General features: G+C 45.9%; 1 protein-coding gene across 14 annotated transcripts in view; it reads right to left on the bottom strand.

Annotated features, from left to right (window-relative positions):
* The window catches only part of LOC128340317 (transient receptor potential cation channel subfamily M member 8-like), a 151,867-nt gene that overhangs the window by 64,504 nt on the left and 68,595 nt on the right, over positions 1-18,768 (bottom strand). For 8 of the 14 annotated variants that reach the window (XM_053285293.1, XM_053285296.1, XM_053285298.1 and 5 more), the window contains 4 exons: positions 16,674-16,792; positions 13,901-14,191; positions 6,991-7,086; positions 2,597-2,726 (listed from right to left, as the gene is read on the bottom strand). In XM_053285293.1, coding sequence (XP_053141268.1) covers positions 2,597-2,726; positions 6,991-7,086; positions 13,901-14,191; positions 16,674-16,792 — 636 coding nt within the window. Of the gene's footprint in view, positions 1-2,596; positions 2,743-6,990; positions 7,087-8,750; positions 8,961-13,900; positions 14,192-16,051; positions 16,142-16,673; positions 16,793-18,768 lie in introns of those variants that run through there. The other 6 variants (XM_053285299.1, XR_008313590.1, XM_053285300.1 and 3 more) reach the window with 6 other exon arrangements.

Here is an 18,768-nt window from a genome sequence, read left to right as displayed (position 1 = left end):
AGGGCAAGACAGCAGGCGAGGGTGAATACCCTTCTGTGACTTGGTATTTCCGGCTGGGTCAAATATGTTGGGGGGATAACGTGAACCTAGAGTTTTCTGAGGCCTGATAGCCAGGAACTATACTTAGATCTACCTGGAATTCTGTATCCAGGACCTCTGTTTGATGGATGAATCCCATCTCACCTCTTTGCTATGGGCAGTGACAAGGTAAAAATGGCCACCAAACAGAGGATCCTGGATACAGAATTCCAGGTAGATCTAAGTATAGTTCCTGGCTATCAGGCCTCAGAAAGCTCTAGGTTCACGGTATCCCCCCAACATATTTGACCACCTTATTATTGACTTATTATTGACTTCCCGCTTCTGTGACAATTGGAAATTGTCCTGTATTATTAATGGGGCCAGGCCCTGTGGGCAAACAACTAATTTGAGCCAATGATTGAGCGGTCATCCAAACTTTAGCCTCAACTTTTATCATGTCAGTTCCAGATGCAGAGTGGCACTGAAGATACAGCTAGGCCACTCTTAGAAATTTAGATTGGACATGCTCCAATATACTAATGTTAGAGCGGGGTCCTGGGTGGGCACCATAGAGTAATTGTGCCAGTGGCTTGGCTTCAAATAGTCTGAGTGCCACTGGTACATACTGGCCACCTCTTGTTCGAAGGAACCTCAAGATGGCATTCACAGTGGGCCTTTCTTTGAATTGAACCAGCTTCTATTCGAACCGGTTCTGCACACCCCTAGCTAGAACTATCTGGTTTTGCTGGATGGATTGACAAAGGAAAAACTGCCTTCCTTGAGTTGTGGATTGGTTTGTTTGTGAGATAGTGCTGTGGTGAGAAATGCACAGTGGCAGCTGTGTGTGTGAGTATGAGAGAGAGATTTCTTGGTGATTGCTGTGATGAGCTCCATGTCTGGCTTTGAGACTAACTTGTGCTTTACTGCTCTGGTCTGCTCTGCAATCTGCACTGCAAGGTGTACTCAGTCAAAATGTGGCTGAATTTGCTCGAGTGTATGGCTATGCTTGCTGCTAAGAGTGCTGCTGTGGCAGTTGTTGCAATGCTAGAAGGAGTAAAGCAGTCATAATTGTGTGAGAGAGTAACCTGCTGGTCGTGGGTGACATCAAGAGGGGCCTACTCCCTGAGTTGTCCTCATTGCATGCAGGCTCTCCTATGGGGAGGAGGGTGGTCCTGCAACACAGCTGCAGTGCAGGGACTGTGGCTGGCAGTGGATTCTGGGTCAGTGATTACTCTTTTTGGCCATTTTTGGACTTTGTTTGAAATGTGTGTTCTGTGTTGGAGGGACAGATTCCCTTTTACTGTGTGCTTACTTCTGTTCTGCAGTGTTTTTCAAGGCAGGGTTGCAAAATGTGTGCACTCTGCTTGTTGTAGCCATAGGGAACAATGCAGAACTTGAAACACCCCATTTTCCCCACCATGAGTAGCTCCTAGGGACATCAAAGTCGGTTGTGTGGTAGGGCATGATGGGTTCTACCTACTACCCAAACCACAAAAGAAATGGGCAAGTGGGCAATTTTAAACAAATTGTTAACTTTCCCCATGGGATCTTATAGGGGTTTTGGGAAAAGGATAAAGTAATTTAAAAAATTGCCTGATTGCCCATTACTTTTGTGGATTGGGTAGTAGGTGGGACCCATCATGCCTTACCACTCAACCCACTCTGATGTCCCTAGGAGCCCATGGGGTGTTTTGAGTTTCCCATTATTCCCTATGGCTGAAACACTCAAAACATTTTGAGTTTGTTTCATCACAAAAGCTGGCTTGGCTGGTTCCAACAAAATGTTTTGAGCATTTCATGCTTCATTTTGAACCTGGAATGCAAAATCCATTTTGTGCACACACCTATATCCTATGTAGATTTAACAAAAGGTTTATTTGGCAACAATAGCTGCATTTCACTTAAGAAGGCAAAGGGTGGAATCCTTCACATGTGGGTGGAATCCTTCACATGGGAGGGGGGTGTCAGTTCTAGATGTTTGTATAATTTTCTGCCATGAAACAAGCCACTTTTAGGACTTTTAAAAAAATCATTAAAAACCAACAGACTGACAGATCCACTTCAAAATCACTACACTGAGTCTTTAAATACGTGTCCTACATCTGTGCCAAATTGCAGAACTATAGGACAAGCCATTGCAGAAATATAAAAGGGGCCCTCTTTTCCCCTGGGGAAAATCATGGAAGACACACTGTATGGAATGGAAGACACACCGACTGCCTTCAGATCTGGGCCTAACAGCATGTCTGATTACATTTATACTGGGCTGCCCTCCAGACTCTTCCCAAAAACTAAAGGTAAAAGTCTTGTTTTTGTTCCAGGTTTGACATGCTAGGGATGTTTGACATGACATTACTAGGGAAGATCAAAAATTGGAACCACCACCTTTTAAATATGCAGTCTCATAAATTATTTGTATTTTCATAATTTCAGAACCTGCAGTGCATTGAAATGTGACTGTCACAATTGTACTAAATTCTGAGCTAAATCTGAAATTTAAACTTTATGAATTCACTGCCTTCCCAGTTTGCATTAGTTCTACCCTTACTTTTAAGACTCTTCTCTCAGAACTTACCCACAGCTCTTGTCTCATATTCATTTGCCAGCTCCTCTGACTCCCCAGCAGCATTGATATCATTCTTCACCTTTGCCAGGCTTTTCAGGAGTTTACTTGCTCCTAAAGCTGCCAATGTACAGCCTCTAGTCTGCAAGGAGATAGAGCTGCCAGATTACAAACAACATTGCTTGAAAGTTACTGTAACTGTGACACTGTTTTCCAGTAATGTCACTTCATATCCAAATGCAGCAATACAACTGCATAATTTAAAAGTGCTGCATTCCCCAGAGTCTATGCTGAGAAATCATGTGGGTAAAGTAGTTTGCAATGCCTAAAATTCTAATGGAGTGTGACATCTAGTTGCTTCAGCTGGAAGCTGCAACTCACAAAATGAAAAGCATGGCAAGACCAGACTAGATGTGACCATCTTTAGATCTAGAATGCTTGTGTTTTCTTATGCAAACAACATATGTGGTCTCAATCCAGACTGGTGCCATGGTGGAACTGTGGAAGGGGGGCTTTAAACCTGCCCACTCACTACAGTCCTGATCTGGAACAAGGCCCTGCAAGTGCTGTTTTTCCCTGGGGGGAAAAGTTTCTATTGTCTCCAATTTCCTGAAAATTGCTTCTATTGAAAACAACACAAGGAGAAAGAGTTAACCTCTCTCCACTCTGCACCATGGTCCCATTCAACATTAGGGGCTGCTGCAGCTGTTTTTAATAAACTAAGGGGCACTTCTGGTTCAAAGCACAGCTTTATAGCACACATTTGTATGCATATCTAGTTTGACATTTACAGCAGAGAAGTTGGTTACACTTTCCTGTCAGATTAATAAGATAAAATAACTCACATTAAAAATGCCCCATCACTGCCTTTCAAACCCTTTCCTGAAAACCTCCAAGAAATGAAACTCCATGAGGCTATTTCCACAATCACTGGAAAGCAGGCTAAGGGAGCTTAGTCTGCTTTCTAGTGTTAATAGAAACCACTGGGCTCGTGGGCAAGCCCGGTGCTACCAAGACGGCTAGCCCACCTAAAACATCCTCCCCTTAAACAAGATTAATGGAGTGGGCACTCTGTTAACCTTGTTTCCCTGCTCATGTGCTGCCGCAGTGTGCAGTGACACACGAGTAGATACCCAACCAGGAGGCTGAAGCCAGCTTCCCGGCCTCAGGGATCTCTCCAGAATGCCCCGCATGCTCACGCAGGGCATCCTGAGACATCTTGGGGCCGAGCGGGTAGTTGTGTGGGTGCAAACCCAGGGCTGCATGACTGCTCATCTGTCGGGATAGCTGGCTAAGCCCGCTCTCCCCGCAGAACCCTCCCAGGGTGTGTAGAGCCTCCATAACTTCCTTAGGCAGTTTCATTGGCAACCTGGCTTTAAAAGGTTTTCCTAAAAGTTTACCTAAATCTATTTACTCTCAATCCATCAATATATGGCCTACCCTCAGAGTACATTATTGGTCCCCTCTTTGTTTTCACCTTCTTTTAGAGATTAAAAAAATGATCAGCTTGCGTCTCACATTACATTTAGCTACAGATTTTCACATACAAAATGCATGCAAAGTAGCCTCTTTTTAAAATGCACAGGAACAGAACAGCATTTTTCCATTCACAGCTCTTGAGCATTTTAAAAGAGAAAACTACTGTCTACACATGTGCAGACTCCAAAACTAACAATACACATATATTTTCCACCTGAGAAAAGCACTGCACAAACTCACTTGCAAGTAGGGATGTGCATAAAACCGGTTTGCCTGGTTCAGTTCGAATTCGAACCGGGTTTGAACCAGGAGGGGATGGTTCAGTTTTGGTTCTGTTCGAACCCCCCTCTGGTTCAATTTGAATTCAAACCATTTTGAACCTGCTCGAACCAGTTCAATCATCCAAAAGTGGGTGGGGTGGTAGCTGGCACCCATGGGTACCTGCCACCCAAACCCCAAAGCAATCGGACGTTCATACGATTTTTTAAATGAATTTTTGAAATTTTTTTTATTTTTCCCCTCATAGGGTATAATGGGACTCAAACCAGCCCATTATTCCCTGTTGTGAAGCACCAAGGGGTTCCAACAACCACCCAAACCCTGAAGCATTTGGATACCCCTATGATTTTTTTTAATGAATATTTGAAATATTTTAATTATTTTTCTCATAGGGTATAATGGGACACAAAACCAGTCCATATTCCCTTTTGTGGAGAACCTAGGGGCATAAATGTGGGGTGGGTGGTAGGCACCCAGGGGTGCCTACCACCCACAAAACCCCAAGGCAATCAGACACTCCTTTGATTATTGGTGAGTTTAAAAAGTATTTTTGAATTCCTCATAGAGAATAATGAGGATTGCAGCAAATTTATAGCTTCACGTCAAGGGGAAAGGGGTGACCTAGAGTGGAGTGTGGTGGGTGGTAGTGCCCAAGGGGGGCAAGGAAGCTATCAGAATTATTTGAAAGGAATTGGGTGAAGGGCTGATTTTTAAGTGATTTTTAAAGTTTACGCATCTTTAAGGTCTTTCTCCATAAAGAAGCATGGAGGTGTCAGCAAATGTATAGCTTCACATCGGGGACAAAGGGGTGGCCTAGAGCAGAATGCGGTGGGTGGTAGTGCCCAAGGGGGGCAAGGAAGCTATCAGAATTATTTGAAAGGAATTGGGCAAACGGCTGACTTTTAAGTGATTTTCAAAGTTTATGTGTATTTAAGGTTAGCAATGAGAGTGGATTCATGGTTTGTCATTAAAATCTTATATGCTACCAAAGAATCTACACTCAGAACACTTCAGAAACAACAAAACCCACTATGCCATGGGTTGCTAATCTATGCGTGGTTGACACCCTCGCTCTGGGACAACCCATCACCCCCCCCAAGTGCAATTATGGGGCTGCTGAAACCTCCATTCTTCCTTATGGAGAAAAGCCTTGAAGCCACTTGTGGGGTGCTGGGGTGGCCCAGAATGGGTGGTGGTTAGTGCACAGATTTTTAAAGTTTACGCATCTTTAAGGTTTTTCTCCATAAAGAAGCATGGAGGTGTCAGCAAATGCATAGCTTCATGTCGGGGACAAAGGGGTGGCCTAGAGCAGAGTGTGGTGGGTGGTAGTGACCAAGGGGGGCAAGGAAGCTACCAGAATTATTTGAAAGGAATTGGGCATAGGGCTGATTTTAAAGTGATTTTTGAAGTTATGTGTCTTTAAGGGTAGCAATGAGAGTGGATTCATGGTTTGTCATTGAAAACCTTATATGCTACCAAAGAATCTACACTCAGAGCACTTCAGAAACAACAAAACCCAGTACCCCATGGGTTAGCAACCCATGGGGGTGGTTAGCACACTCTGTGCACTAACCACAACCTATTCTGGGCCACCCCAGCACCCCAGAAGTGGCTTTAAGGTTTTTCTCCATAAGGAAGAATGGAGGTTTCAGCAGCCCCATAACTGCACTTGGGGGGGGTGCTGTGTTGTCCCTGAGCGAAGGTGTTAACCACCCATGGGTTAGCAACCCATGGCATAGTGGATTTTGTTGTTTCTGAAGTGTTCTGAGTGTAGATTCTATAAGATTGTAATGACAAACCATGAATCCACTCTCATTGCTAACCTTAAAGACACATAAACTACGAAAATAACTTAAAAACCAGCTGTTTGCCCAATTCCTTTCAAATAATTCTGATAGCTTCCTTGCCCCCCTTGGGCACTACCACCCACCACACTCCACTCTAGGACACCCCTTTCCCCCCGACTTGAAGCTATAAATTTGCTGCAATCCTCATTATTCTCTATGAGAAATTCAAAAATACTTTTTAAATTCATCAATAATCAAAGGAGTGTCTGATTGCTTTGGGGTTTTGCGGGTGGTAGGCACCCCTGGGTGCCTACCACCCACCCCACATTTGTGCCCCTAGGTGCTCCACAATAGGGGATATGGGCTGGTTTTGTGTCCCATTATACCCTATAAGAAAAATAATTAAAATATTTCAAATATTCATAAAAAATCATAGGGGTGTCCAAATGCTTCAGGGTTTGGGTGGTTGTTGGCACCCCTTGGTGCTCCACAATAGGGAATAATGGGATGGTTCGAGTCCCATTATACTCTATGAGAAAAAAAAATAAAAATAAATTTCAAAAATTCATTTAAAAATTGTATGAACGTCCAATTGCTTTGGGGTTTGGGTGGCAGGTACCCATGGGTGCCAGCTACCATCCCACCCACTTCTGCAGTTTTGAACCAGTTCAAATCAAACCACCCCCAGTTTGGTTCGAATTCGAACCTGCAGCTTGAATCTGATGGCTGGTTCAGTTTGAATACGAACCATCGAACCACCCTGTTTCAAATTCAAACCAGTTTGAGTTCGAACCAGTTCGCACATCCCTACTTGCAAGTTTAACAGGAAAAAATTTCAGCCATGCTGAAAGTGTGACATACCTGTTCCCAAATCACTTTGGATAGTTCCTTTTTATTCTGAAGAACTGCCCAAATGAAGAGAGCCTGCAAGGGGTGCCTTGTAATAAGAGATACATCCTGAAAGTACATTAAGTAAGAATAAAGCCAAAGTTACAGAATTAACTCAGAACTAATTAACTAAGTTAATTGCGGTTTTCCAAACAGGGAGCTTTTGGGGCCTTTGCCAAAAAGCAGGCTTTACTGCATGATTAAGAGGGTGGAATACTGTGAATTACAGGGCATATAGGATATTTTGAATTTGCCCAAAAACCCAATGCAAAAAGTGGAATTTTAAACCCCGCACATAAATTGAGCTAAGCTCCAATGCACAATGAAAAACCCGAATCATGAATGGAGTGCACCCTGATAGCCTGCAGGGACTTTGATGTAAATCTGGACAATATGCCCACACCTGCCCTTCCAACGTAAAATCGCCATCTGGCAGGGCTCTGGGAGAAAGTGTGATAAATGTAAACCAGAGTCACTACGGGCTGTCCACATGGATTGCCTCTTGTTCTGCTTCACCCACTTTGGTTTCAGCCACACTGGAGGTTTTCATATTGAAAAAACTGTGGGTTTCATTTCCCTCCCTTCTCCCCACCTTCCTCTTCCCTGGCTCACCTTCCATTTTCCACAGCCTCATCAAAAGCCTCTGATGGCCTCTAATGGCAGCTGTGACCACATTTTAGCAACTCAATTTGTGTGTGTGTGTATGTGTGTGTGTATATGTGTGTGTGTGTGTGTGTGTGTGTGTGTGTGTGTGTAGGAGAGACACTCTTGGGGATTGATATTAGGTTTGGCAGCGGGGGTTCAGTAAAATGAGTGGGGGGGTGTCCTCAGATGCTTAGGGGAGGATCTGAACCCCTGTAGGGCATACATAGAGCATCACAATCCCTCAACACATGCAGCCTCTTTCCAATGTCCTGAATCACATTGAATGCTAACCTACCAAAGCAAATCCCCCCCCGTTGCACCCCAAGAAAACACCTCAGAAATCTTGAGCAAGATTGAGCAAGTGGGTTTGTGGGCTTGGGCAAAGATGCATTGGTGCAAATACTCCATTTGAAAAATAAAGGGGGAAACAAACTAAAGTAAGCCCCAATCCAAGCACCGCTGCCAAAACAGCCAGAGATGTTACAGCTATTGGGACTTCAAAAATGACAACAAAAACTGTTCTCTTTTTATTATTTTCAGTTCCTTTGAGTATTTGCACACTTTTAGCAATGCACCACTGGATAGCATCTGCTGGAGTTTCTGCTGTGGTTAGACATTCAGGCAGCCCAAAGGTAACTAACAAAGGGGGGTGGGCTGAAGCACAATAAAATCCCCCAGAATGAGCTTTACATCTTCAGGAGGCTTTCCTGGGCAAGTAAAAGGGTGAATGTGTGCCAATATTCACATTCATATTCATACATAAATAGATATAGAAATACAGGCAAGAATGGAGAAAAAACCCAGCTACCCGAAGTGAAGTATGTGCTACAGGAAAGAGGAGTGCAGAGGTGTGCCCAGGTGAGGAAGTGGAGGCATGCCAGAGGTGGAGACTGCACTCCCGCACTTCAGTCCTCAAGCTGCAGCTTGTGCTTAATTTTTCCACACATACTCCCACAATATTCCACACTGCCATTTTCATGGCAGCTTAAAAGTACTACTTTTTAAAGGGCTATGGGTTGGAGACTGCCTTGGCCCACCTGGTGGATGATCTCCTATTGAGAATTGACAGAGGGAGTGTGATCTCTCACCGGCTTTCATTACCATCCATCATGGTATCTTTCTGCAGCGTCTGAGGAGGTTGAGAGTGGGAGGCAGTTCTTTGCAGTGGTTCTGTCCTACCTCTCAAGCAGATTCTAGATGGCATCACTTGGAGACTGTTGCTCTTCAAAACAAGAGCTTCAGTATGAGTCCCACAATGCTCCATACTGTCACCAATGCTTTTTAACAGCCACATGAATCTGATGAGAAAGATCATCAAGGGACTTGGTACTGGGTGTTATCAGTATGCTGATAACATGTCAACATCATCAGGAAAAGGTATAACCCTCCCAATAGCTTTCAGTTTTAGTTTCTCTTTTACCTGGAGAGAGATAGCGGGAGTAGCCAGCTAGGGCTGAGGTGAGTCACACTTGGTGGGCACATTCCTTTTGAGGTTTTTTGCCTCAGTTTGAAGCTATTCAAACTGCTACGTAAGAGAAGGCAGCAATGGAGATTAGCAAACAGGAATTAGGAGTTCAGTGGGGAAAGAAGGTAAATGCTACTCTCTCTTATGTTCTCAGAAAAGAACTTTTAAGCTGTTTAATTATCTGAAAACTTCAGCTAAGATCTAACTTTCAAATAAAAAAATCTCCAAATACCCTAAACAGCCAATAAAACCAGTCATGAAGGTAGAAAGCCAGCAGGAGAGGGGGCGCTTCCCAGTATATTGTACAGAGTGTTGCATGTGTGACTATCTGCTCGATGGGCAGAAGTTATGAGTTGTGCTTGGTACAAGGAGCTCCTGGCTCTCAAGGAACAAGTTCATTCTTTCGAAGCCAAGGTGGCTAATCAGAGAGGTACATGGAATGGATGGGACCTTCAGAGATGTGATAGAGGCATCCCACTCCCAGGCTGATGGCTCCTTTGCTGTCATGGAGAATGAAGATCTCTGGGAAGAAGGAAATCATTCCAAGAAAGAAGGAAATGCTCCTTTAGAAGGGCCCTCTTTTGTGGATGATGAGCTCATATACTCTTGCACAGGGAATACTCCTCCAGGGGGTGGGGGCCTTCTAGCAGTGGGCAATTCAATCATTAGGGGTATAGAGAGATAGGTCTGTGACCTGTGTGTAGACCACACAATGACTTGCCTGCATGGTGCAAAGGTTGCAAAAGCATCACATGGCATCTAGATAGATTGTTAGGCAGTGCTGGGGAGGAGTCAGCTCAGAGGAGAGGTTTAGATTTGTTAGGCACTGGGATACATTTTTGGGTCAAGAAAAGCATGTACAGAAGGGATGGGCTCCATTTGGCCCAAGATGAAACCAGACTACTTGTGCTTAAAATCAGAAAGATTGCAGGGCAGCTTTTAAAATGAAACCTGATATCTGACAAGAGCTGGGATAGCTGACAGGAGCTTGGCAGTATCCAATTTGGCAAATGCCATCCTTTAAGGTGTGAGGGTATAAATGTTTGAGATAAAACAGAAAGGGACAGAATAGAACAAGGTAAAGAGCTAGCACAGAAGGATGTGCTAGCTGAGCAAGGAGATCAAATGGCCAAAAGAAAGATAGCACACACCAGGTAAGAGATTCAGCATACAGGGACAGTGCACCAGTACTTCTTGGTGTCTCTGGCTGTTGGGGTGGCTGGGGGCTGTCATGGAGAGCACCTGCACTTCTGAATTTGCAACTACATTACTGTTGTATAGTTGTTTATATGCCAGCACCAGAAGCCTCCAAGCTAAGATGTGCTGGAGTGCTTGGTTGCTAATGAAAACATAGATACAGTGGGCATCACAGAAACATGGTGGAACAGTGGGAAGTGGGAACCAGTGGGACACTATTATTCCTGGATAAAAATTCTATAGAAAGGACAGGGAGGGGCGGATTGTGGGTGGAGTAGCACTGCATGTTAAAGAATGGATAGAATCTAACAAGCTAGAAAACCTAGGAAGACCGGAGTCCTCCACAGAAACTCTGTGGCTGGCAACACAAGGCCTGGAAGTAAATGTTTTACTACATGATATCGCCATCCATATCAAAACACTGACAGTGACTGGGAGTTGCAGAAGGAAATCAGGGAGGCATCAAAGAGAGACAGAGCCATAATAATGCGTAACTTCAATTAACCACACATAGACTGGGTAAATTCACATGACAGAGGTAATGACAGAGGCCAAATTTCTAGATACACAGAAACATGAGCCCTAGAACAGTTGGTCATGGAACCAATCAGAGAGAAGGTGACCTTGGACTTAATCCTGAGTGGCATCCAGGACCTGGTGCGTGATATCATTGTTGTGGAACCTTGAATGGTGACTATAGTGTGATCAAATTCATCATATATGAATTTGAATGGAGAGGATCACCAAGGAAGTCTAACACAGACACTCTGAACTTCAGAAGTGGAAACTTCTCTAAAATGAGGAGTTTGGTAAAAAGAAAACTGAAAGGGAAAATCAGGAGAGTCACTTAGCTCCAGAATGCATGGAGTTTATTTAAAACCACAATAATAGAAGCCCAGTTAGAATGTATAACAAAGAGGAAGAACGGTACCACCAAGTACACGAAGATGTCAGTATGGCTAACAAGTAAAATCAAAGAAGCTCTAAAAGGGGAGAAGATTTCCTTCAGAAATTGGAAATTTTTGGAAATTGGAAATTTTTGGGCTGCCCAACTGAAGAGAACAGAAATAAACACAAACTCTAGCAAAAGAAACGCAAGGAGACAATAAGAAAAGCAAAAAGAGAATTTGAGGAAAATTTAGCTAAAAGCATCAGGGGAAATAACAAAAACTTCTTTAAATACATCAGAAGCAGGAAACCTGGAAGGAGGTGGTTGGTCCTTCCAACCGCCTCCTGATGATGAGGGAGTGAAAGGAATGATAAAGGACTAGTATTTTTAAGCCCATTAAAATAACGGGCGCTAGTAGACCTTTGGGGCGAGCTATCTCCGCCTCGGCCGCACTGCGTCCTCCTCCACCCGGGCGGGCCCACCGCCTCCTCTGGCTGAGAGTGGGGGCCCTTTTCTGGGAGTACTGCCCCACTCTCCCTCCCTCCCTTCTGCCCCACACTCTTGCCTCTCTTCCCCTCCCTCCCACTCTATGCTCTTGCCCTCCCTCCCCCTCCCCTCTCTCTCACCCTCCCCTTCCTGTCAGCCTCCTGCCCCAGTCCCTTCTGCCCTCCCCACTCCCTCTTGCCCTTCCCTTCCCCTTCCCCCTGCCCCACTCCCTCTTGCCCTTCCCCCTCCCCCTCCCCCTCTCACCCTTTCCCCTCCTCCTGCCCCACTCCCTCTTGCCCTTTCCCCCACCCCACTCCCTCTTGCCCCACTCCCTCTTGCCCTCTCCTCTCCCACCTTCCCCTCCCCCTGCCACACTCCCTCTTGCCCTCTCCCCCCGCCCAGCAGAGTTGTGCGCTCTGGGCCCCACCACCATCATTCCCCCTTCCGCGGCTGCAACAAAGGGAAGCAACATCCGCAACAACTCCCTGCCCCACTCCCTCCTGCCCTTCCCCCTCCCTCCTGCCCCACTCTCTCTTGTCCCTCCCTTCTGCCCCACTCCCTTTTGCCCTCCCCTCCCCCCAGCCCCACTCCCTTTTGCCCTCCCCCACCCCACTCCCTCTTGCCCTTGCCCTTCCCCCCTTCCCCCCTGCCCCACTCCCTCTTGCCCTCCCGCTCCCCCCTGACCCACTCCCTCTTGCCCTCCCCCCTCCCCCCTCCCCCTGCCCCCTCTCCTTGCCCTCCCCCTGCATTTTTAAATTTTCTTCTTACCGGCCTGCCGCTCCTCCTCCCGGGCGGCAAACAGTTAAGTTCCACCGCCCGGTTCCATTGCACCCCAGTGTCCCACTGGCTCCTCCTGGCCTCCACGGCCTGTTCTGCTGGCGGGCCCGCCATGCCATGTGGCCTGCCATGGCCGCCGCCGCTTGTCAGTTGTTGCGGCCAGCTGTAGGACAGCCACCGCTCCCCCCATTCCCACCTTTTGCCCCGGTATCGGGGCCCACTGCGGGCTGCCCGTCCGCTGCCGTGCTGGCCCCACAGCCACCACCCATTGCCCCGCCGTGGCCGCAGCCACCATGGGCCTCAGTCGCTGCCGCCATCGCCCCTCCGTTGCCCCGCCGTGGCCGCCGCCGCCGCCATCAGGCCCTGTTGCCCCGCCGCGGCCAGCATTGGCCCCAGTCACTGCCACCTCCTGCTGCTGCTTCACTGCCGCTCCCAACGCTCCCAACATGGCTGCCTGGTGCCTGCGGCCATTTCTCCCACGGCCGTTCTGGGCATGCGCTCTGCGCATGCCCAGAACAGCCAAGGGAGACACAGGCGCAGACACCGGAGGACACAGGCGCACACCCAGGGACTTTATTATAGAGGATGATATGGTAAATGAGTTCTTTGCATCTCTCTTCACGGCAGACGATACAGATACTGATTTGGGGTGAGGCAGCAGCGGGAAGGGTGAGGAGGGACAGAGGAGGGGAACGTTCCCCATTTTATCTTTGAAGATGCCTCTGCAAGCTGATATGGGGGACGGCAAGCTCCTTCCAGCTTCTCTCCTCCAAGTGACAAGTGATTGTACAAGCTTCTCTGCTTGTACAGTGAGAGGAACAACTGCTTGCATGTACAGAGGAAGGCTCAAAACAGGCTGTACTGAAGAGAGGCCCATACCATCACTCAAAACAGGAGGGGAACTGGAGGGAACTCATTGCCCCCATCCCGCCGCACAGCAGTGTTTCAAAATGTTTAAGGGGGAACATTCCTGTCTCTCCACGCCACCACACCACACCCCATCCCACCACCACACCGTGGCATTTTTTAGAGGGCAAAAGGGTGAACTCCCCCTTCAATCCCCCCCCTCTGCAGCCACTGCAGCCTCCGCATCTCTTACAACTTTTAAGAAGGCAGTTAAGATACATTTGTTCATCCAGGCTTTTAATTAGACTTCTAGAATTTAACAGTATTTTAAATTTTTAAAATTGTTTTAATGTCTTAATCTTGTTTTAATACTTATTTCACACATTAAAGTGCTAATCATCATGGGGGGAAAACCCAAGAACGGCCGTTGGTCATCTTACCGCTCCCTAACTGTGACCACACTCAAGCTGCTCTAATCACTGACTGGAAAACTCCCTTTTCTAGACAGTGATTTATAGACAGTGACAGATTAAATATTACCTCTATACCCAGCCTATATTATCTTGTGCTTTACATACCAAAAGCTGTATCTCAATCTCATCCTTGATATTTTTGTCCTCTTTTTTGATGCCTCTTCTGAAATCCTCTACCATCTTCCACACAAATGTAAGGAGAGCATCATTGTATGAGTTCTTCGCAATTTGTAGATTCTTAAATACCAGACTGCTGAAGTTGTTGGTATAGAGCTCAGTTAGAACTTCATTAGTAAGAAACTTCCTCAGATTCAAGCCATTTTCCAGAAAGAGGCGAACAAATTTTGGCCTGTCCTTCACCAGGGCTGTAAACATGACATCCTGAAGGTCAGCAGACTAGAACAAGAAAGAGCAAATTACCTAGCTTGAAAACAAAATACTTTCTGCCCTACCCACTTTGCCCCTCTACATGTGACTAATGTTCAGGGGCGTAGGGTCTATAGGACAAGGGGGAACAATTGTTCCCAGGCCCACAGGGTCTGGGGCCCCCCAAGGCCCCTCAGCCAGTCTCCCATGCCCTATTCACCCTCTTTCCTGCTTGCTTGGCAATCTAAGCAGCCTGCAAGCTGCTAGAGCTCCTTCTCTCTCCAACTCTCAGCTGATTGGCGGCTGGGTGGCGCATCCAGAGAGGCCTCTGTGTAGGCCTCACTGAAGCCTGAAGCTCCCTAGGCAGCAAGCAAGGAAGGAAGCAAGGAGGCAGGCAGATTGGCCAGCGCTGGCTGCCTTTGCCCACCACAGCTCTTTGCAGACACTCTGCCTAGGCCAGCCGGCCGGCCGAGCCTTTGCCCATAATGGAGATAGAATGTTAATTCCTTTTTGTGGTTACTGCCCCCCCGACGGATATCAGCTTACCATAGGGCTGCTTTGATAAAGTGGGGGGGAAGGTAGGGCAGACTGAGAAGTCTCTGGATTTTTGCTCCTATAGGGAGCGAAATATGCTGGGAGCATAAATTAGTTTGGTTTGATTTACATCCCTGAGAATCTTAGACAGTTGAATGCAATTGAATTTATTTTTAAGTAGACATGCTTTCCTTGTGAGTAAGTCCTTTAGGTTTCAATGAAATGTACTTCCAGCTAAATGTGGTTAGATTTGCTGCCAGAGGCTGCAATTCTCCACACACTTATCTGGGACTTTTACACACAGCAGGCTTTACTGCGAAATCAAAGTTGTCCCAAAAAACCCAATGCAAAATAGTGGATTTTTTTTTAACCCTGGATATAAATCCAGCCACACTCTAACGAGCAGTAAAAAAAAACCCCTGAATTGTGTGTGAACTGTTCCCTGATAACGTGCAGAGACTTCAGGGTAAATCTGACCAATATGTGAATGCAGCACCTCCATTCCAGAGGAGATGTGTGTTAAAGGGCTTTAAAAGCCCCATGTGAAAAACTTCCTGGAAGCAAACTTTACAGAATTTCTTAGGAATTCTGAGAAAACATACATAGGCTCACACTGCAAGGTTGAAAGTGTCCTTTGCTAATTTGCAATGAGGGGCTCATTTTAAAATCTTGTCCCCAGGCCCACTCCAACCATACTACACTCCTGCTCATATTTATAGTAGCTTTTAAGCCTCCATTTCATAGAGGAGCCCCTCTTTGCCCTCTTATTCCTATTCCTGCAAATGTCTCTTTGCCCCTGTATAACACTCATTTTTATAGTCACATGCTTATATAAGCCTCAATTTAATAGAAAATAAGACTCTCCACATGAGCAGTGTGGTGAGCCATGATGGGGTTTGTGGGGAGAGTCCGCTTTCCCCGCACACAAGCAGTCAGCTCACCCTGGGCAGCTGGATCAACCACCCACACAATTGCTGGCTCCGTCATGGAGCCGGTTGGGGTGGGGGGCCTGGGGCCTCCTGGCCCCGGAAGTACCAGAATGCCCCAAATGAGTGTGTGGGGCATTCTGGGGAATCCCCTGACATCAGGAGGTTTGTTGTACCCTCCTGGTCAGGGGTGTCCTCATGAGTCACCACAGCGCAGCAACACATGATCCAATAAATGGGGTTAGCGGAACACTCCCTCCACTAGCCTCATTTAAGGGGGGCATTTTGAGAGGCTTGCTGCCAGGAGCTGTGTGGCTCCCGTTGCAGTACACGACCAGGAGTACTAGCCTCCCTAAGCCTGGTTTCGCCTGCTCGTGAGAATAGCCTCAATGCTTACTGAAAGATCAGACAGTAACTTCATATTACATACAGCTCAGTGGCACCACTTGGCATGCAGAAAGTCCTAGATTCAATCCCTGCCATCTCCAGATAGGGATGAGACAGGCCCCAGTCTGAAACCCTGGAAACCAAATGCCAGTCAGTGTAGCCCATACTGAGTCAATGGTCTGATGCAGTATACAGTATCTTCCTACATAAGCTAATTTCCATATGGAGCTCCTGAAAACACATACTCCAGGAGGATAACTGGAATGGAGGAATTATTTTCAGGAGGAATCTTTTTTTATTTTTAAGATAGCACCATCATTGTACATGCTGCATTACAGAGTAGCCCCTGTTTTTTGTCAATCCATAATGGAGTAACTGGCAGCAGCTCCCTGTACCCCAGATATCTTGCCTGCAACTTATTATGACCATTTTCATTATGTTGTTCCTGCCCTTCTTGGAAGAAAAGGCAAAAATAACACATACTGATTGCAGCTGTACAACATTCATTCTTGCCATCAAACAACATTGCAGCCTCTCTGATTTCCATTCTCTTGTAACAACGGGGCACTTGGAACCATCCTACTTATCCAAAGACCCTTTCAGTCTTGACCTCCACATGACTGTCACTTTTGTCAAGCAGCAGCAACATGCGGTGCTCCACCTACCTCCCAATGACGATCATTGGTAAAAATCTCTTCACTCGCCAGATCCAGTTGGTTCCACTCCAAAAGCAATTTTAGTTGCCCGTTCCAGTTATCCTTATCTTGTTCGTTTGTGCTGAAAGCTACAAGTAGAGAGGGAAGTCTATGGATTACTAGTGGCAAGAATCCCATGGCTGTTTCCTATTCTTATTTCCCCATTAAACAATCTGTTGCAGATTGAGAAAAGGTTATGTTGTCACCCTCCTTTGGAACAAGTTATTCTGGTAAGAACTAATCTGCCTACTTTCTTTTCACTATAATCTTGAATTACCATTCTCACAAGTTAACTCACTTCAGGAACAAACATTTACGCAACCTCCATCTTGAAATGGAGTGGATGACATCATCACAAATTACGCTGTTGAGGTGTCCCAATATGTCACTCACTACAACTATACCAAGTTTGGTTCAAATTCGTTAGACGATCTACAAGTTAGCCCATTTGTGCCTCAAATGTTCATGTGTCCACCATCTTAAATAGGGATGGATGACATCATTACAAACTACACCATTATACATGGGATACAAACTACCCTGTGTATCCCTACAACTGTAGCAAATTTTGTTCAAATCAGTTAGGCGGTTTCAGAGATGGGTGGTAACTAAACATCTCAGCCAATCATTGCTTTGCTTTCTTGCTTCGGGAGCCATATTTTTATTGCAAGCATTCTTGTCTGTGTGCTCTGTTCCTTCCTCTATGTTCCCTGAAGTTTGAAGAGTTTTAATATTCAATTTACTATTATCATTTTACTATTACACCATGTGTGGTGCATTGGGGGATCTTCCATCTCTGTGTCTATTTACTATATACTATTTACTATATTTTTACTATTCAATTTACTATTACACTGTTACACTTGATCGCCCATCTCTGTGTCTCCTCGGGCTTCACGGAGCCTGAGGAGATACACGATGTATGGCAGCTAGATTAAGAGTGTGCTTGCTAACAGTCAGGTTTAGTAATGGGGTCAGGCTGCATGGGAGTGCATGAGGATCCAAACACTTCACATGAACAGCCTAACCCAGTCTGGGGGTGCATCTGGATCCAAGCCTCTAGCTGGTGTTCCAGGTTGAGGCAGTGGCCAGAAGTGCTTTCTATCAGCTATGGCTGATATGCCAGCTGCATCCATTTCTTGAGATAAACAACCTCAGAACAGTGGTACATATGCTGGTAACCTCCAGACTGGACTACTGCAATGTGCTCTATGTGGGGCTGCCTTTGTATGTTGTCTGGAAACTGCAGCTGGTCCATAATGTGGCAGCCAGGTTGGTCTCTGGGTCATCTCGGAGAGACCATATCAATCCTGTATTGGCTGCTGATAAGTTTCCAGGCAAAATACAAGGTGCTGGTTATAACATATAAAGCCCTAAACAGCTTAGGCCCTGGGTCTTCTTTGCCATGAACCCCACCACCCATTCAGATCATCAGGAGAGGTTTGTCTGAGGTTGCCACCGGCTCACCTGGTGGCTACTCATGGACGGGCCTTCTCCATTGCTGCCCTGAGGGTTTGGAATGAGCTCTCTGCTGAATAAGAGCCTCTCCATGTCTGACAACTTTTAAAAAGTCTTTACCCACTTTCACCCACACTTTTAATTAAATAGTGTTTTAATAGTTTTTAACATTGTTTCAAAACTTTTAATTGTTGTAATATTTTAACCTTTTTATGTTGTAATTTATATTGTTTTACTGTAAACCGCCCAGAGACGGCCAGTTTTGGGCGGTATAAAGGTAAAGCATGCTGTCAAGTCGCTGTCAACTCCTGGCAACCACAGAGCCCTGTAGTTGTCTTTGGTAGAATACAGGAGTAGTTTACCATTGCCTCCTCCCATGCAGTATGAGATGATGCCTTTCAGCATCTTCCTGTATCACTGCTATCTGATATAGGTGCCAGCAGGGATTTGAACCAGCAATCTCATGCTTGCTAAGCAAGTCATTTCCTGCTGTGCCATTAGGTGGATTACAAAAATAAATAAATAAATGTTAAATAAATAAATGTGCAGTATCCCAAGTTTACCCCCCCTTATCCTCACAACAATCCTTTGAGGTAGATTAAGCTGA

Source organism: Hemicordylus capensis, chromosome 1, assembly GCF_027244095.1.
Source record: "Hemicordylus capensis ecotype Gifberg chromosome 1, rHemCap1.1.pri, whole genome shotgun sequence".
In the NCBI taxonomy this organism is placed as follows: domain Eukaryota; kingdom Metazoa; phylum Chordata; class Lepidosauria; order Squamata; family Cordylidae; genus Hemicordylus; species Hemicordylus capensis.
Note: the sequence above shows the minus strand (reverse complement) of the source record. Positions and strands in the feature narration are given on the sequence as shown.